At 39.0% G+C, this 18,556-nt stretch overlaps 1 protein-coding gene across 1 annotated transcript; it reads right to left on the bottom strand.

Annotated features, from left to right (window-relative positions):
- Positions 1 to 10,401: 10,401 nt before the first annotated feature.
- Positions 10,402 to 18,085, bottom strand: clcc1 (chloride channel CLIC-like 1). The gene is made up of 10 exons (XM_086116353.1): positions 17,826 to 18,085; positions 17,624 to 17,731; positions 16,660 to 16,770; positions 16,364 to 16,579; positions 15,027 to 15,167; positions 14,849 to 14,948; positions 13,426 to 13,523; positions 13,111 to 13,257; positions 12,432 to 12,989; positions 10,402 to 11,750 (listed from the first exon to the last, which is right to left on the bottom strand). Exons 1-10 carry the CDS (start codon positions 17,952 to 17,954, stop codon positions 11,658 to 11,660), a joined length of 1,701 nt encoding a protein of 566 aa, XP_085972479.1. The 5' UTR covers positions 17,955 to 18,085; the 3' UTR covers positions 10,402 to 11,657.
- Positions 18,086 to 18,556: the final 471 nt, after the last annotated feature.

Below are 18,556 nucleotides of genomic sequence, written 5' to 3' on the forward strand. Positions count from 1 at the left end.
TTTTTCGAAAAACGCCTTGTTATCCTATGTCGTTTTATTCGGTTCCAAAACGCCTTACTATACTATGTCGTTTTTTCGGGCTAAAAATGCCTTACTATATAATATATCTTTTTTTTTCGGGCGAAAAAATCCTTATTACACATGGTCGTTTTTTTAGGGCTAAAAACGTCTTACTATACATGGTCGTTTTTTTAGGGCTAAAAACGACTTACTATACTATATCGTTTTTTCGGGCTAAAAACGCTATGTCGTTTTTTCGGCAAAAAACAGCTTGCTATACTATGTCGTTTTTTTCAGCTCAAAAACGCCTTACTATACGATGTCGTTTTTTTCGGCTCAAAAACGCCTTACTATACTATGTCGTTTTTTTCGGCTTAAAAACGCCTTACTATACGATGTCGTTTTTTTCGGCTTAAAAACGCCTTACTATACGATGTCGTTTTTTTCGGCTCAAAAACGCCTTACTATACTATGTTGTTTTTTTCGGCTTAAAAACGCCTTACTATACTAATATACTATGACGTTTTTTTCAGCCCAAAAACGCCTTATTATACTATGTCGTTTTTTTTTGGCCCAAAAACGCCTTACTATTCTATGTCGTTTTTTTCGGGCCAAAAACGCCTTACTATACTATGTGGTTTTTTTCGGCTCAAAAACGCCTTACTATACGATGTCGTTTTTTTCGGCTCAAAAACGCCTTACTATATATACTATGTCGTTTTTTTCGGCTCAAAAACGCCTTACTATACTATGTCGTTTTTATCATGCCAAAAACGCCTTACTATACTAAGTCGTTTTTTTCGGACCAAAAAGGCCTTACTATACTATGTCATTTTTTTCAGGCCAAAAACGCCTTACTATATTATGTCGTTTTTTTCGGCTCAAAAGCGCCTTACTAAACTATGTCGTTTTTTTCGGCTCAAAAATGCCTTACTATACTATGTCGGTTTTTTCGGGCCAAAAACGCCTTACTATATACTATGTCGTTTTTTTGGCTCAAAAACGCCTTACTATACTATGTCGTTTTTTTCGGGCCAAAAACGCCTTACTATACTATGTCGTTTTTTTCGGGGCAAAAACGCCTTACTATACTATGTCGTTTTTTCCGGCTCAAAAACGCCTTACTATACTATGTCATTTTTTTTCGAAAAACGCCTTATTATCCTATGTCGTTTTTTTCGGCTCAAAAACGCCTTACTATACTATGTCGTTTTTTTCGGCTCAAAAACGCCTTACTATACGATGTCGTTTTTTTCGGCTCAAAAACGCCTTACTATACTATGTCGTTTTTTTCGGCTTAAAAACGCCTTACTATACGATGTCGTTTTTTTCGGCTCAAAAACGCCTTACTATACTATGTTGTTTTTTTCGGCTTAAAAACGCCTTACTATACTATGTTGTTTTTTTCGGCTTAAAAACGCCTTACTATACTATGACGTTTTTTTCGGCCCAAAAATGCCTTACTATATACTATGTCGTTTTTTTTGGCTCAAAAACGCCTTACTATACTATGTCGTTTTTTTTGGCCCAAAAACGGCTTACTATTCTATGTCGTTTTTTTCGGGCCAAAAACGCCTTACTATACGATGTCGTTTTTTTCGGCTCAAAAACGCCTTACTATACGATGTCGTTTTTTTCGGCTCAAAAACGCCTTACTATACTATGTCGTTTTTATCATGCCAAAAACGCCTTACTATACTAAGTCGTTTTTTTCGGCTCAAAAAGGCCTTACTATATATACTATGTCGTTTTTTTCGGGCCAAAAACGCCTTACTATACTATGTCGTTTTTTTCAGCTCCAAAACGGCTAGCTATACTATGTCATTTTTTTCAGGCCAAAAACGCCTTACTATACTATGTCGTTTTTTTCGGGCCAAAAACGCCTTACTATACTATGTCGTTTTTTTCGGCTCAAAAACGCCTTACTATACTATATTGTTTTTTTTCGAAAAACGCCTTATTATACTATGTCGTTTTTTTCAGGCCAAAAACGCCTTACTATACTATGTGGTTTTTTTCAGGCCAAAAACGCCTTACTATACTATGTCTTTTTTTTCGGCTCAAAAACGCCTTACTATACTATGTCGTTTTTTTTCGAAAAACTTCTTATTATCCTATGTCGTTTTTTTCGGCTCAAAAACGCCTTACTATACTATGTCGTTTTTTTCAGGCCAAAAACGCCTTACTATACTATGTCGTTTTATTCGGTTCCAAAACGCCTTACTATACTATGTCGTTTTTTTCAGGCCAAAAACGCCTTACTATACTATGTCGTTTTATTCGGTTCCAAAACGCCTTATTACACATGGTCGTTTTTTTAGGGCTAAAAAATCCTGATTACACATGGTCGTTTTTTTAGGGCTAAAAACGCCTTACTATACTATGGCGTTTTTTTCGGCTCAAAAATGCCTTACTATAACTATGTTGTTTTTTTCGGCTCAAAAACGCCTTACTATATATACTGTGGTTTTTTTCGGGCCAAAAACACCTTACTATACTATGTGGGTTTTTTCGGCTCAAAAACGCCTTACTATACTATGTCGTTTTTTTCGGCCCAAAAACGCCTTACTATACTATGTCGTTTTTTCGGCTCAAAAAGGCCTTACTATACTATGTCGTTTTTTTCGGCTCAAAAACGCCTTACTATACTATGTCATTATTTTCGGGCCAAAAACGCCTTACTATACTATGTCGTTTTTTTCGGCTCCAAAACGCCTCACTATAGGATGTCGTTTTTTTCGGCTCAAAAACGCCTTACTATACTATGTCGTTTTTTTCGGCTCAAAAACGCCTCACTATATACTATGTCGTTTTTTTCGGCTCAAAAACGCCTTACTATACTATGTCGTATTTTTCGGCTCAAAAACGCCTTACTATATACTATGTCGTTTTTTTCGGCTCAAAAACGCCTTACTATACTATGTCGTTTTTTTTCGGCTCAAAAACGCCTCACTATATATACTATGTCGTTTTTTTCGGCTCAAAAACGCCTTACTATACTATGTCGTTTTTATCATGCCAAAAACGCCTTACTATATATACTATGTCGTTTTTTTCGGACCAAAAACGCCTTACTATACTATGTCGTTTTTTGCGGCTCAAAAACGCCTTACTATACTATGTCGTATTTTTCAGCTCAAAAACGCCTTACTATACTATGTCGTATTTTTCGGCTCAAAAACGCCTTACTATATACTATGTTGTATTTTTCGGCTCAAAAACGCCTTACTATATACTATGTCGTTTTTTTCGGCTCAAAAACGCCTTACTATACTATGTCGTTTTTTTCGGGCCAAAAACGCCTTACTATACTATGTCGTTTTTTTCGGGCCAAAAACGCCTTACTATACTATGTCGTTTTTTCGGCTCAAAAACGCCTTACTATACATGTCGTTTTTTTAGGCCCAAAAACGGCTTACTATGTCGTTTTTTTCGGCTCAAAAACGCCTTACTGTACTATGTCGGTTTTTTCGGCTCGAAAACTTCTTACTATACTATGTCGTTTTTTGCGGCTCAAAAACGCCTTACTATACTATGTCGTATTTTTCAGCTCAAAAACGCCTTACTATACTATGTCGTATTTTTCGGCTCAAAAACGCCTTACTATATACTATGTCGTATTTTTCGGCTCAAAAACGCCTTACTATATACTATGTCGTTTTTTTTCGGCTCAAAAACGCCTTACTATACTATGTCGTTTTTTTCGGGCCAAAAACGCCTTACTATACTATGTCGTTTTTTTGGGGCCAAAAACGCCTTACTATACTATGTCGTTTTTTCGGCTCAAAAACGCCTTACTATACATGTCGTTTTTTTAGGCCCAAAAACGGCTTACTATACTATGTCGTTTTTTTCGGCTCAAAAACGCCTTACTATACTATGTCGGTTTTTTCGGCTCGAAAACTTCTTACTATACGATGTCGTTTTTTTCGGCTCAAAAACGCCTTACTATACTATGTCGTTTTTTTCGGCTGAAAAAAGCTTTACTATACTGTCGTTTTTTTCGGCTCAAAAACGCCTTACTATACTATGTCGTTTTTTTCGGCCCAAAAATGCCTTACTATACTGTCGTTTTTTTCGGCTCAAAAACGCCTTACTATACGATGTCGTTTTTTTCGGCTCAAAAAGGCCTTACTATATATACTATGTCGTTTTTTTTCGGGCCAAAAACGCCTTACTATACTATGTCGTTTTTTTCAGCTCCAAAACGGCTAGCTATACTATGTCATTTTTTTCAGGCCAAAAACGCCTTACTATACTATGTCGTTTTTTTCGGGCCAAAAACGCCTTACTATACTATGTCGTTTTTTTCGGCTCAAAAACGCCTTACTATACTGTCGTTTTTTTTTTCGAAAAACGCCTTATTATACTATGTCGTTTTTTTCGGCTCAAAAACGCCTTACTATACTATGTCGTTTTTTTCAGCTCCAAAACGGCTAACTATACTGTCATTTTTTTTAAGGCCAAAAACGCCTTACTATACTATGTGGTTTTTTTCGGGCCAAAAACGCCTTACTATACTATGTCGTTTTTTTCGGCTCAAAAACGCCTTACTATACTATGTCGTTTTTTTTCGAAAAACGCCTTATTATCCTATGTCGTTTTTTTCGGGCCAAAAACGCCTTACTATACTATGTCGTTTTATTCGGTTCCAAAACGCCTTACTATACTATGTCGTTTTTTCGGGCTAAAAATGCCTTACTATATAATATATCTTTTTTTTCGGGCGAAAAAATCCTTATTACACATGGTCGTTTTTTTAGGGCTAAAAAATCCTTATTACACATGGTCGTTTTTTTAGGGCTAAAAACGCCTTACTATACTATGGCGTTTTTTTCGGCTCAAAAATGCCTTACTATACTATGTTGTTTTTTTCGGCTCAAAAACGCCTTACTATATATACTATGTGGGTTTTTTCGGGCCAAAAACACCTTACTATACTATGTGGTTTTTTTCGGCTCAAAAACGCCTTATTATACTATGTCGTTTTTTTCGGCCCAAAAACGCCTTACTATACTATGTCGTTTTTTCGGCTCAAAAAGGCCTTACTATACTATGTCGTTTTTTTCGGCTCAAAAACGCCTTACTATACTATGTCATTTTTTTCGGGCCAAAAACGCCTTACTATACTATGTCGTTTTTTTCGGCTCCAAAACGCCTCACTATAGGATGTCGTTTTTTTCGGCTCAAAAACGCCTTACTATACTATGTCGTTTTTTTCGGCTCAAAAACGCCTCACTATACTATGTCGTTTTTTTTCAGGCCAAAAACGCCTTACTATACTATGTCGTTTTTTTCGGCTCCAAAACGCCTCACTATATATACTATGTCGTTTTTTTCGGCTCAAAAACGCCTTACTATACTATGTCGTTTTTTTCGGCTCAAAAACGCCTCACTATACTATGTCGTTTTTTTCAGGCCAAAAACGCCTTACTATACTATGTCGTTTTTTTCGGCTCAAAAACGCCTTACTATACTATGTCGTTTTTTTCGGCTTAAAAACGCCTTACTATACTATGTCATTTTTTTCAGCTAAAAAAAACGCCTTACTATATATACTATATCGTTTTTTTCAGCTCCAAAACGCCTAACTATACTATGTCATTTTTTTCGGGCCAAAAACGCCTTACTATACTATGCCGTTTTTTTCGGGCCAAAAACACCTTACTATACTATGTCGTTTTTTTTCGGCTCAAAAACGCCTTACTATACTATGCCGTTTTTTTTCGAAAAACGCCTTATTCTCCTATGTCGTTTTTTTCGGGCCAAAAACGCCTTACTATACTATGTCGTTTTTTTCGGCTCAAAAACGCCTTACTATATATACTATGTCGTTTTTTTCAGCTCAAAAACGCCTTACTATACTATGTCGTTTTTTCGGGCTAAAAATGCCTTACTATATAATATATCTTTTTTTTCGGGCGAAAAAATCCTTATTGCACATGGTCGATTTTTTAGGGCTAAAAACGTCTTACTATACATGGTCGTTTTTTTAGGGCTAAAAACGACTTACTATACTATATCGTTTTTTCGGGCTAAAAACGCCTTACTATATATACTGTCGTTTTTTTTCGTCTCAAAAACGCCTTACTATACTATGTCGTTTTTTTCGGCCCAAAAACGCCTTACTATACTATGGCGTTTTTTTCGGCTCAAAAATGCCTTACTATACTATGTCGTTTTTTTTCGGGCCAAAAACGCCTTACTATACTGTCGTTTTTTTCGGCTCAAAAACGCCTTACTATACGATGTCGTTTTTTTCGGCTCAAAAACGCCTTACTATACTATGTCGTTCTTTTCGGCTTAAAAACGCCTTACTATACGATGTCGTTTTTTTCGGCTTAAAAACGCCTTACTATACTATGTCGTTTTTTTCGGCCCAAAAACGCCTTACTATACTATTTCGTTTTTTTCGGGCCAAAAACGCCTTACTATACTGTCGTTTTTTTCGGCTCAAAAACGCCTTACTATACGATGTCGTTTTTTTCGGCCCAAAAACGCCTTACTATACTATGGCGTTTTTTTCGGCTCAAAAACGTCATACTATACGATGTCGTTTTTTTCGGCTTAAAAACGCCTTACTATACTATGACGTTTTTTTCGGCCCAAAAACGCCTTATTATACTATGTCGTTTTTTTCGGGCCAAAAACGCCTTACTATACTATGTCTTTTTATTCGGTTCCAAAACGCCTTACTATACTATGTTGTTTTTTCGGGCTAAAAATGCCTTACTATATAATATATCTTTTTTTTTCGGGCGAAAAAATCCTTATTACACATGGTCGTTTTTTTAGGGCTAAAAACGTCTTACTATACATGGAAGTTTTTTTAGGGCTAAAAACGTCTTACTATACATGGTCGTTTTTTCGGGCTAAAAACGCCATACTATACTATGTCGTTTGTTTCGGCTCCAAAACGCCTTACTATACTATGTCGTTTTTTTCGGCTCAAAAACGCCTTACTATATATACTATGTCGTTTTTTTCGGCTCAAAAACGCCTTACTATACTATGTCGTTTTTATCATGCCAAAAACGCCTTACTATATATACTATGTCGTTTTTTTCGGACCAAAAACGCCTTACTATACTATGTCGTTTTTTGCGGCTCAAAAACGCCTTACTATACTATGTCGTATTTTTCGGCTCAAAAACGCCTTACTATATACTATGTCGTTTTTTTCGGCTCAAAAACGCCTTACTATATATACTATGTCGTATTTTTCAGCTCAAAAACGCCTTACTATACTATGTCGTATTTTTCGGCTCAAAAACGCCTTACTATGTACTATGTCGTTTTTTTCGGCTCAAAAACGCCTTACTATACTATGTCGTATTTTTCGGCTCAAAAACGCCTTACTATATACTATGTCGTTTTTTTCGGCTCAAAAACGCCTTACTATACTATGTCGTTTTTTTCGGGCCAAAAACGCCTTACTATACTATGTCGTTTTTTCGGCTCAAAAACGCCTTACTATACATGTCGTTTTTTTAGGCCCAAAAACGGCTTACTATACTATGTCGTTTATTTCGGCTCAAAAACGCCTTACTATACTATGTCGGTTTTTTCGGCTCAAAAACTTCTTACTATACTATGTCGTTTTTTGCGGCTCAAAAACGCCTTACTATACTATGTCGTATTTTTCAGCTCAAAAACACCTTACTATACTATGTCGTATTTTTCGGCTCAAAAACGCCTTACTATATACTATGTCGTTTTTTTCGGCTCAAAAACGCCTTACTATACTATGTCGTATTTTTCGGCTCAAAAACGCCTTACTATATACTATGTCGTTTTTTTCGGCTCAAAAACGCCTTACTATACTATGTCGTTTTTTTCGGCTCAAAAACGCCTTACTATACATGTCGTTTTTTTAGGCCCAAAAACGGCTTACTATACTATGTCGTTTTTTTCGGCTCAAAAACGCCTTACTATACTATGTCGGTTTTTTCGGCTCGAAAACTTCTTACTATACGATGTCGTTTTTTTCGGCTCAAAAACGCCTTACTATACTATGTCGTTTTTTTCGGCTGAAAAAAGCTTTACTATACTGTCGTTTTTTTCGGCTCAAAAACGCCTTACTATACTATGTCGTTTTTTTCGGCTGAAAAAAGCCTTACTATACTATGTCGTTTTTTCGGGCCAAAAACGCCTTACTATACTATGTTGTTTTTTTCGGCTAAAACGCCTTACTTGACATGGTCGGGTTTTTTTGGGCTAAAAACGCCTTATTATACATGGTCGTCGTTTTCGGCTAAAACGCCTTACTATATACATGGTCGTTTTTTTCGGCTCAAAACGCCTTACTATACATGGTCGGTTTTTTTCAGCCAAAACGCCTTACTTGACATGGTCGGGGTTTTTTGGGCTAAAAACGCCTTATTATTTTTTTCGGCTAAAAATGCCTTACTCTACATGGTCGTTTTTTTTTCGGCTTAAAACGCTTTACTTCACATGGTTGATTTTTTTAGGTAAAAAAACGCCTGACTATACATGGTCATTTTTTTCGGCTAAAAACGGCTTACTAAACATGGTCATTTTATTTGGTAAAAAACACCTTACTATAACTGGTCATTTTTTTGGGGCTAAAAACACCTTGCTATATATAAATGGTAGGAGTTTTTTTGGCTAAAAACGTCTTACTCTACATGGTCGTTTTTTTCGGCTGAAAACGCTTTACATGGTTGATTTTTTTTTTGTTAAAAAAAACGCATTAATTTACATGGTCCATTTTTTGGGGTAAAACAAAACACCTTGCTAAACATGGTCGTTTTTTTCGGCTAAAAACGCTTTACCTTACATGGTTGATTTTTTTGGGTAAAAAAACGCCTTACTATAGATGGCCTTTTTTCGGCTAAAATTGCCTTGCTATACATGGTCATTTTTTTTGGGCTAAAAACGCCTTTCTATACATGGTTGTTTTGCTGGGCTGAAAATGCCCTAGTTTCCATGGTCATTTTTTTCGGCTAAAAACGCCTTACTACACATGGTCGTTTTTTTTTCGGCTAAAAACGTCTTACTGTACATGATTGTTTTTTTCGGCTAAAAACGTCCTACTATAGATGGTCGTTTTTTTCGGCTAAACCCGATTTGCTATACATGGTTAATTTTATGGGTAAAAAAAATGCCTTAGTATACATGGTTGATTTTTTGGGGGTAAAATTGGGGCTGCACTACATCCTGGTGTTCCAGGATGCGTCGTCCACTAACCTGCCATGTAGGCAAACTGCATGGGGTCCAGCAGGAGTGCGGTGATGTTCTTTCGTTGCCCCAGGACAAGGTGTGTTAGGTCCTTCATGATCACAGACGTCAGAGCGACAGACCTTTTGTTGTTTCATTCCGATATTGTTACTATTTTGTTGAAATTATTAAGCCTTTTAAAAGCTTGCAGATATCGCTATTCACAGCAGTGTTTCCATGACCTCAATTGGGGATAGGGACTGATCCCTCCCTGTAATTGGTGAGTTGCCTATTTCATGCCCCTTTAAAATGTTTATAATTGCTTATATTCATAGTTTTAACATTAAATACACCACCGGACAGTCATCCCAAAATATTACAATATAATTCTTAAATGATTTTACAAGAGTGCACTCGGGAAACAATTTATCAAAGACATGACTTCATTCTGGGGTAATAAAAAAAATGTATCAGGGGTTGGTGCATCTGGGTCACCCTCTCAAAGATATTTCCTTTTGTTTGGGCTGTAGCGCCCTCTTGTGGCGTTTCAGAACAATATATAGAAGGCACAAAAACACACCGAGAACAAGGCGCTCCAAGTTGTCAAGGTGCCGCATCATGGAACTTGTTCTTGTGGAAACTGTACACCATTACCACAAAACACTCATTTGTGGCCATTCAATACAAATTTGTAGCTCCCTTTTCACTGTTTGGTAAGTAAATGGAGACCTTTTCTTGATGGAAATGGCAAATGGTAAAGATAGAGACAGTGGCCTGGACAGAAATACGGTAATCAGGAATACGGTAATCAGATTGCTTTTTCTTTTAGTCTGGGAATAAGCATTCTGAAAAAGTTAGGGTTGCAGGCCATTGATGAGAAAAATACAGTGTTATGTCTGGAGCTCTAACAATGTCGGTGGATCTCTGGAGCTGTTTTTCTTTTCAGGGAGAAAATGAAAATGTGGTCCACCTGAGTTGCTCGAGCCACAGAATAGAAATCTCTGCCATCACTTCCTCTGTGATCAGATATTTTTTGGAATATCGACAAGGCGTCATTAAGGTGTGACACTTTGAAGGTGCTTAAATGTTGAGTACAATCATTTAAAAAAGAAATGTATTCATGACACTCCTGATCTCTACTGGTTTTACACATAACCATTCCGAGGGGAACATGCATTAAAAGTGCACAACCGCCACTTAGATAATAACAAGAGTAAAGCACACGTCTCAAGACAATTTAATGCCCAATAGTTTAAAAAAAAAATAAAAACAAACAGTAAAACAGTATTCGCCACAATCATTGAGTAATATTGTCTTCAGAGGTGAACTAAGTCGTTACGTAAGTCCCCAGTGAAGCTCCAGGTAGCAGACGCACTATCCATCACTGCTTTGGACTGACAAGAAAAGTTAAACTCAAAGAAATACGGGTGGGCAATTACATCTGAGACAAAGAACAGAATAACGACACAAAATACACCAGCAAGTCCACCTCTGGATTGCTTAAAAATAAGGCTTTAGAGTTACCACCTCAAAGACCAGATTTGAATGCCATTCTTCTGTCATCAATGCAAACACTTGAGGTCAGTTATTGCTGCCAAAGGTGGCACAAGTACAACCAGTAATTAGGATTTGGGGGCAATTGCTAAGAATAAAAGAATCCAGCATTTCAAAACTGCATTTTATATTTACTTCATTGTGCCCAACTTGTCTTTGTGAAATGAACTAGTTTGATCTTAAAGACTTGCAGTGCGATGAACATGTCAATCAAAAAGGGTGGAGGGCGTGGCACTGCATGTTGCGGCGTGCTCCCTCGGGTAGGAGCACGAATTCCAATCTTAATTTTTTTGGGTTGTCCCTGTGTCCTCTTACTATGACAGTGCCTGATCACCTGTGATTTCAAGTACCTGGTTAAATTAACTGTAGGTCTTGTGAGACGCTGCCTTGTGACAGTTACATGGTGACAATAGAGATTAACTTTAAATTACCGGTAACCTTCGCGTGGCATCAAGAGTTTCTTGACTTGCTGTTTTTTTTTCTCAGAACAGTACTTGTAGACTCTGCATGTTTCAACCCAGATATGTATACAAGAAAAGGAAACATATGTCTTGAACGCTCTCAAAATACAGTGATTCTAAAATCTTGGGAAAAAAAATATTCAAGTAAAAAAAATTTTAAAAAAGAAGTAGCAGCATTCCTCGACAACCTTAATTTCGCTTGAAAATTGCCGTCACTAACATGTCCTACATCAGCAACCACTGAAGGTGCTTAATGTACATAAGTGTTGGTCGTCTGCTGTCAATGATCATATTCATACAGTTCATACTGTATGATTGACGTCTCTACTTAGAGACTAATTAGTCTAAAAGTGAAGATCTGTTATGGGCTAGAGATGCAATGCTCAGTCCTCAACTCTGCCGAGATGACATATTTTTGGCACTGTGACATCAGCGGTGAAGCCACAAGTTCTGTGCGCCGTTTCATTGTAACGTTTCCTGAACGGGGCTGCCGACTGTTTCCACATTTTTCAGAGAGTCAGAGGGCATCGAGTTTCCAGCGGAGGCCTTCAAGTCCTGCGGATGCAAATATTGCAACATAAAAATGCAGTGCCGTAAAATTCCTGACTATCAGTTTCAATATTTTGACCCAAAGCGGACAGGTCAACCACTCCGTGAGTTGTATAATTTTCCTGAGGAATATTTGTCAGAGGTCAAAGGAAACCTGTTCCAGCCAGCATTAGCACAATGTCATTCGAGACTTCTGATCAGTGAGCCTGTCAAGGTTTAACCCCCCCAGAGTCTGTTCTGCTTTGAGTGCGGTTTATTGGAGCGCCGATGCGTATTTGGAACTGAGAGTCGCCGCTTGGAATTGAAATAGATTTACATGGGACAGGAGAAGTGAATCAATCTCTTTTTTTCGTCAGTGGATGCTACAGCTTCTTGTTGACTTTGAAACTTAGCTTGTAGCCGACGTGTGCACATTTTGAGCATGACGTCTCTGATCCACTGGTGAAAGGACACTTTGATTCTCTCCTCTTCCATCTCAAACTGCTTTAAACAACAAAGCGTATGAGGGAAAAGTGGTGAGGACTGCACGACTGTCCTTTATGTTCACCGTTTTGTTACAGCTGCTGCTGTTGTAAAAGCGCTATATAAATCAGGATGTATTGTATTGTATTTGTGATGCAGCCAGGATAGCAGTGATGATGAAGACAAAGAAGTATTTCCGTTGACACGTTCATGAAAGGCTCTTACCTGCACATCCTTTTTAGGCTGCGGCTGTGGGAGTCCAGATGTCGTCTTCTCTCTGCTGTTGCCGTCTTCAGGGTGTTTTGACAGAGAGGAGTCGCAGTCACTGGCTTTTGTTTTAGTTTTGGCATCAAGCTGGGATATCACATCAATGACGCCTCTTTGGTCCGCCTCTGCCTCTGCATGGCTGTCAGAGTCCGACTGAAGGTCAGGCTCGTCCCCCTGCCCAACCTCGACGCGCCTCACGGGTCGTTTCCCGTCTAACTCGTGCTCCGTGTGGGAAGAAGCTGCGGTGCGCAAGGTCTCCACAAACATCCGAGCCGGCTCTTCTCTGGCTTTGTTTGGCCGCGAGCGGCACAACTGATCCCCGTGCGATCGGGCCTCCTCGAAACTGCGCCGTCGACGAGGCTCCGGCATGTCCCCTCGTTCCATGTGGCCACGGTCCTCAATTTCTCGGAACCGAGGCTGCTCCGGTGGTGGAAGTGTCGGATCCCTTCTATGGCGGCGTAGAGGTGCAGTGATGCCGTACTGGAAAACTGCCTGCACACTTCCATACATGAATACCTGAAAAGAACAATAGATTTGTCTTAACCGGGATTCCTCTTCCCTCGATGAACCTCTCAGACTGCGATGCAATACATGGAGGATAACGGCCAACTAAACATGACAATTCAAGTGCCTTTACCACAATGGCAAGCACGATCGTGAGGAGTACGGGGATCTGGAGAGTGATTGGGAGGTCTTTGAGGAGCGCTCTGAGAAACTCGCTGATCCCCAGGCCGACATGCTTCAGTGGCTCTGTGATGAGGGTCGTGATTGTAACGGAGATTGCCTTAACAGGAGGAAACACTTTGTATGAGGCACGTTCACATATCATAACTGGGACTTAGTTGTTTCTTTCTTTTCCCCACAAACACATTAAGCAGTTGTTGAAACTCCAACTTGTTCTTTAGGTCAAATTTTCATGACAATTTGATATTGAGTGTTACGCAGGATGTACCTTGGTGGGAGGTACCAGCAGAATAGGGTTGACCATGAGGACTTCATAGTATCTCTTGCAAGGATCATCCTGTAGAGTCCATGTGCTCCTGAACCACTCTGCAGGGATGCAAATCACGTGTTGAAAAGGGCTTGATCACCATATCAATTGTCAGTACGCTCCGATTCTTCTGGGGGAATTTTTGCCTCGAGGGCTGCTCCAACAATTGTGTTGCTTATTGTGTAGCCGTGGAGTTCGAGCCGCCTGGTGGACCACTTTTGGTAAGCACAACTAGCGTGGCTAGATGAGCGACTGGAGGAAATGACATTCATATGATTATCATTTCTCAATAGCAAAACGGGGTGTGAAGGCCAACAAGATTAGAACGCCGCAGATGGATCCAAGATCAAACCTCAAGGCGAGGATAATCTCTTTTGTAACACTGTTTACATTCCGTTCACACTTGAGGCATTTTTTTACGTGCCTGGCCTCTCCCGTCCAGACGTGTGACGCACACACACACACCAAAATCTGTAAAGTCAATAAAATGTAAGGTTTGCCCTAATTTATGGATTGTCGAGTTTTCATGAGACATAAAATCCATTAATCCAAAATAGGTTACACTTTAAAGGTGAAATTAACTCGGGCGCTGGATTCAGAAATGATAGTAATCCTCACCAGTGACATCATCTACGGGGCAACTTTGGAGGAGCATGTGTATTTGCAGTTTGTATTGAATAACTTGTACTAGAATTATTTAATCAGAATACTGTACAAACATGACTAAACTCATGTTTGGAGCCGAGCAGTCAGTTAGCATACTAGAAAACAAGACTGAAATTACTATTAAACCTGGGTTTTGTTTTTCCTGGGGACATATTTTTCAGGACACACCTATCAAGTCAAGTCAACTTTATTGTCAAATGGAGAGAGAGGAGCCGCTGCGGGTGCTATAAAATAAACAATGTTCAGACCATGCCAGAGGATGTTTAAGCTAGTCCATTAAAAACCCACAGGTGTTTGATCTCTGAATGAGTTTCCAAGGATCTAATGTTTTCAGTGCCTCTTCATGTCTCACAGGACACTTTGGGCTCAATGGGCACTCCCTTCTGAGAATATCGTGTTTGAAGCCTCTCAATGTTGTCTCATGATGTCAAAATATGAACAGCGTAATGAAGAGGACTGTTTGGATACAGATTGGAATCAAACCAGGAAACATGTTGGTTGATTGATGGATAAAACGCCTGTTGTCTATTTTCAGTTGCTTGTTTGAGAAGACAAAATTGTGCAACAAATACGAAACACTGAAACGCTAGATAAGAGCAACTAAAGGGTTATAAAAATTAAGTTATCTTGTAAACGTGTATTTTAGATTCACCCTGGAATTTCACCCAAAAGCCAAATATCCTTTTTCTAAGTCGCGTGCTCTGTTGTTTCAACATACCTTTCAAACTATCGCGCCAGTCAATCGTCTTCACTCCAATGCATTTTTCGTTGATGCTGTTCATCTTCACAATGTTGTTTTGGTGCTCAGCAAAAGCAGTCTGACAGAATAAAGTCTTAGAATCGCTGTCCAAAAAAGGTTATTTTTCAAAATATGTACACAAAGTATTCCAACTCACCTGATACAGATACAACCAGTTCCAAACAATACTGACGAAGAAGCAGATGGTAAACAGCCGTTTAAACTGCACTAGCCAGGAGATGGCACACCACAGCTCAGTGCAGATAATGACCACGAAGACCAAAGTACACAGAGCCAGCTAGCAGATGACAAGTGGAGATGAGATTATGAGATGAAAACATTTATCACTCTTTGAGTTTTGAACTTTTGCCAGTACATAACAACAGGGTAAATTTACACAACTGCTTTCACACAGTGTCTACGATATGACCACCTGCAACTAACAATCGTTTGTTTATGATCGGATAAGTCTGTCAATAATTCAATGAATTTGATTTTTTAAAAGTTATTTCTATCCGTATATTTAAAAACAAGACATTATCTCAAGTTGAGAGTGCAGAAAATGCACAAAAACATTCATTATGATGAAGTTACTGGTTTGGTCTGTAACGTCAGAAAAAAGGCAAAAATGTTGCTCATTGTTTTCCAAAGTAAAAGCAGATGTCTACATATGCTGTATTTTGATTCAACGGAAAGATAAGTATGCTTTCGAGGAGAAGTACAGAAATCTGAGAATATTAAGTGTTGAGAAGCTTTGGATAAATTTAAATCAAACAAGGGCTCTAAATGATTTGAGGATTATTAACTGACTGAGCAAAAATGTCATTGTATGGCACACAACTCACAGTCAAGGTTTCATGAAAACAAAGTGCAACATGAATGTACTCTGAAAATTAAATAACACACACATTCAACAAACTACCGAGAGCATAAATGACATTTTTATCAAACATCTAGTTAAGACACGTGCGGTCCGATGTGGCTCCCAGGTATCGCTGATGAAAAATGGTGGCACCTTGCATCATTTAGATTTCTCCTCCCAGGTGTGGACTTAACTGCAATTCCTTCTCCGCACCAAGTTATCAAAAAAAAATACAAAAATAATCATATCTTATCAATCTTATCATGGTCGGTCCTCTGGCATTTTTTCCTGTTTAAATTCACGAAGAATGCATTGACGACATCATGAGACTCGAGTGTGTGATAATGACGCAAGAGTTAGGCTTGAATGATTCTCTCTGATCCACTGGTTAAAGGACACTTTGATTCTATCCTCTTTCATCTGAAACTGCTTCAAACAACAAAGCGTGTGACGGAAAAGTGGTTAGGACTGCACGACTGTCCGTGTTTTATGTTATGTGTTGTGTTTATTATTTTACTTTATGTTAACTGTTTTGTGAAGCGCTTTGTTACAGCTGTCGCTGTTGTGAAAGCGCTATATAAATCAGCATGTACTGTATTGTATTGTATTCCTCGGGACTCCTCCCTTCTTACCTTGAGAAGTGTGTCCGGCTCTACGCCAAAGGTGTCTTCAAAGCGCCATCTCCAGGCCTCGTAGTCATGTGGTCGAAGGTCCACCAGTATCTGACTGACGGCGTTGTCCAGAGCGCCTGTTCTACAGCCTTCTTCACCATCGAGAAAGGTCTGAATCTCTGCCACGGCTTGTCTGGACAGTCGGATGGTGGCATCATATTTTGCAGGGTCTTTGGGCTATATTTGTGAAAGGTGGGACAAATGAAGATGGGTCAAACCACTTTGCCCTGCGTCAACAATATGCAACGGCAACGTACCACTTCAATTCTTTGCGTGTCCTTCAGGAGTCTGCTCAGGAATCTTTTAAAAACAGGATTGCATGTGACCTGCTGCGGGATATGCTTCATACTCTTCTTTTGGGCTTCAACCTGAAGAGACGCAAAGTGCATGTAATATTTGAGATGCAGATCATACAGTAGATTCTATCAATTCCGTCATTAAATGTCTTGTCTCTCAAGTGGTGCAGGACTTCAAAGGGTTTTTAATTTCGCACTGGATGGATGGTCAGACACTCCAAGCAGTCTGTGCATACAGTAAGCTCCATAAATATTTGGATATAAACACAATTTCCACCTCTGTGCAACACCACAATGGATTTGAAATGACGCAATCAAAGTGCGCTTTACATGCAATCTCTGATCTCTAATTTGAGGGTACAGTATTTACATCCAAATCAGGTGAACGGTGTAGGAATTACAACACGTTTTCCAGCAGCTCCTATATTTTGTTGTTCTACTTCTTCCTTTCATAACTTTGCTGCTGTGAATTGGGAATTTCTCCATTGCGAGACTAATAAAGGTTTTCTTTTCTTATCTTATATGTGCCTACACCTTTTGAAGGACCAAAATGAATTGAAGACAGCTACAAAAGAGGTCTGGCAGAGCATCACCATAATCAACAGAGCATCTGGTGATGTTCATGGGTTCAAGACTTCAGACTGTCCTTGATTGTCAAGGGTTTGCAAAAAAAGTATTTCTGATTATGTTAGCTTGTCAAATTATTTTTGGTCACCTATAAAAAAAAAAGGCACGTATAAAATGTGTTGCAATTCCTCCACTATTCACCTGACTTGGATGAAAATATCGACAACTAAAAACTCAAATATTGCACTTACATACACAACATAGTTCGAATGAATTTTGGTGTTAGACAGAGCGAGAAAGATGAAAATTGTGTCAATGTCCGAATACAGCGATATCACAACAGTGGGAACACGCCCACCTGAGTTTGTAAATCAGACAGCCGTTCTTTGCAGACGATCAGCTCAGCTTGGTTACAGTCGATGTGCCCTCTTCGAGAGGTTGGGACGTTTAAATCCCTTGCCAGCTTCTACAACGAACGTGATTAAATAAATGTATTTCAACAACTACACCATCGTGTTTCATTTGCATTTTTGTCATGTCAGTATATTAAGGCTTTCAACCTCAGTGGGCTTCCTCATGGTTTTAGTGCTAGAGTCGTAGTTGAGCAAATCATACGGGTCAATCCAGTCTTCATCCTGCTGCTGACCAGAGGTCAGCGTCAAGTAGCCGAACAGGATAACGAGGAACATCGTGTAGAAGCTTCCACCTCGCGGTAACTTCCAAATCCAAATCAAAATGTAGTTCGGCGCGACGTCTGTTCAGCCAAATGTACCAAAGAGCGTCGCATCGGAGGACTGGGGTAGTTCTGAAGTCAACAATTGTCGCGGTTTTATTACGTCATCTTAGACAGCCCGCCAGCGCCCATTTGTACGTACGGGCGGGCGTTATCTGGCGCCGACTAAATTGCGTCACGGGAAACTGGGAATTCGGAATGATCCCACTCGGATTGTACCATTTGCGACAAAGCGCTCAGGGCGAACTTCAACAAGGCCGGTTCCGATAACTTTTTGGTTGTTGTTGTTCTGGTTCATCATAACACATTCTGACGCCCAGTAAATCTTTTAGTAATTTCCTTTATTTATTTAAAGATAGGAGTGTCTATCTAAATGTTTCATACACTTCATCGAATAACTTCCTTAAGATAGCATGCAGTCAGAAATAATCAAGTTATGTGACGTTATTTCCAATAACTACATTCATAATTAATAAACAAATGCTCACAATCTTGTAAATTATGTTTTTCCATTCAGAAGTTACTGTAAATTAAAAGCCACTGAATTCATTCTGTTAT

The sequence above is a fragment of the Hippocampus guttulatus genome, chromosome 7, assembly GCF_054856545.1.
Source record: "Hippocampus guttulatus isolate MCC_2025c chromosome 7, RoL_Hgut_1.0, whole genome shotgun sequence".
Classification (NCBI taxonomy): Eukaryota; Metazoa; Chordata; class Actinopteri; order Syngnathiformes; family Syngnathidae; genus Hippocampus; species Hippocampus guttulatus.

Excerpts from the sequence above, each read along its gene's own strand:
- clcc1 (XM_086116353.1), bottom strand. The coding sequence starts at position 17,954 with ATGTTCCTCGTTATCCTGTTCGGCTACTTGACGCTGACCTCTGGTCAG. Across the intron at positions 16,580-16,659 it reads ACACGCAAAGAATTGAAGTG|CCCAAAGACCCTGCAAAATA; the intron begins GTACGTTGCCGT and ends TCACAAATATAG. Across the intron at positions 14,949-15,026 it reads ACTGGTTGTATCTGTATCAG|ACTGCTTTTGCTGAGCACCA; the intron begins GTGAGTTGGAAT and ends TTATTCTGTCAG.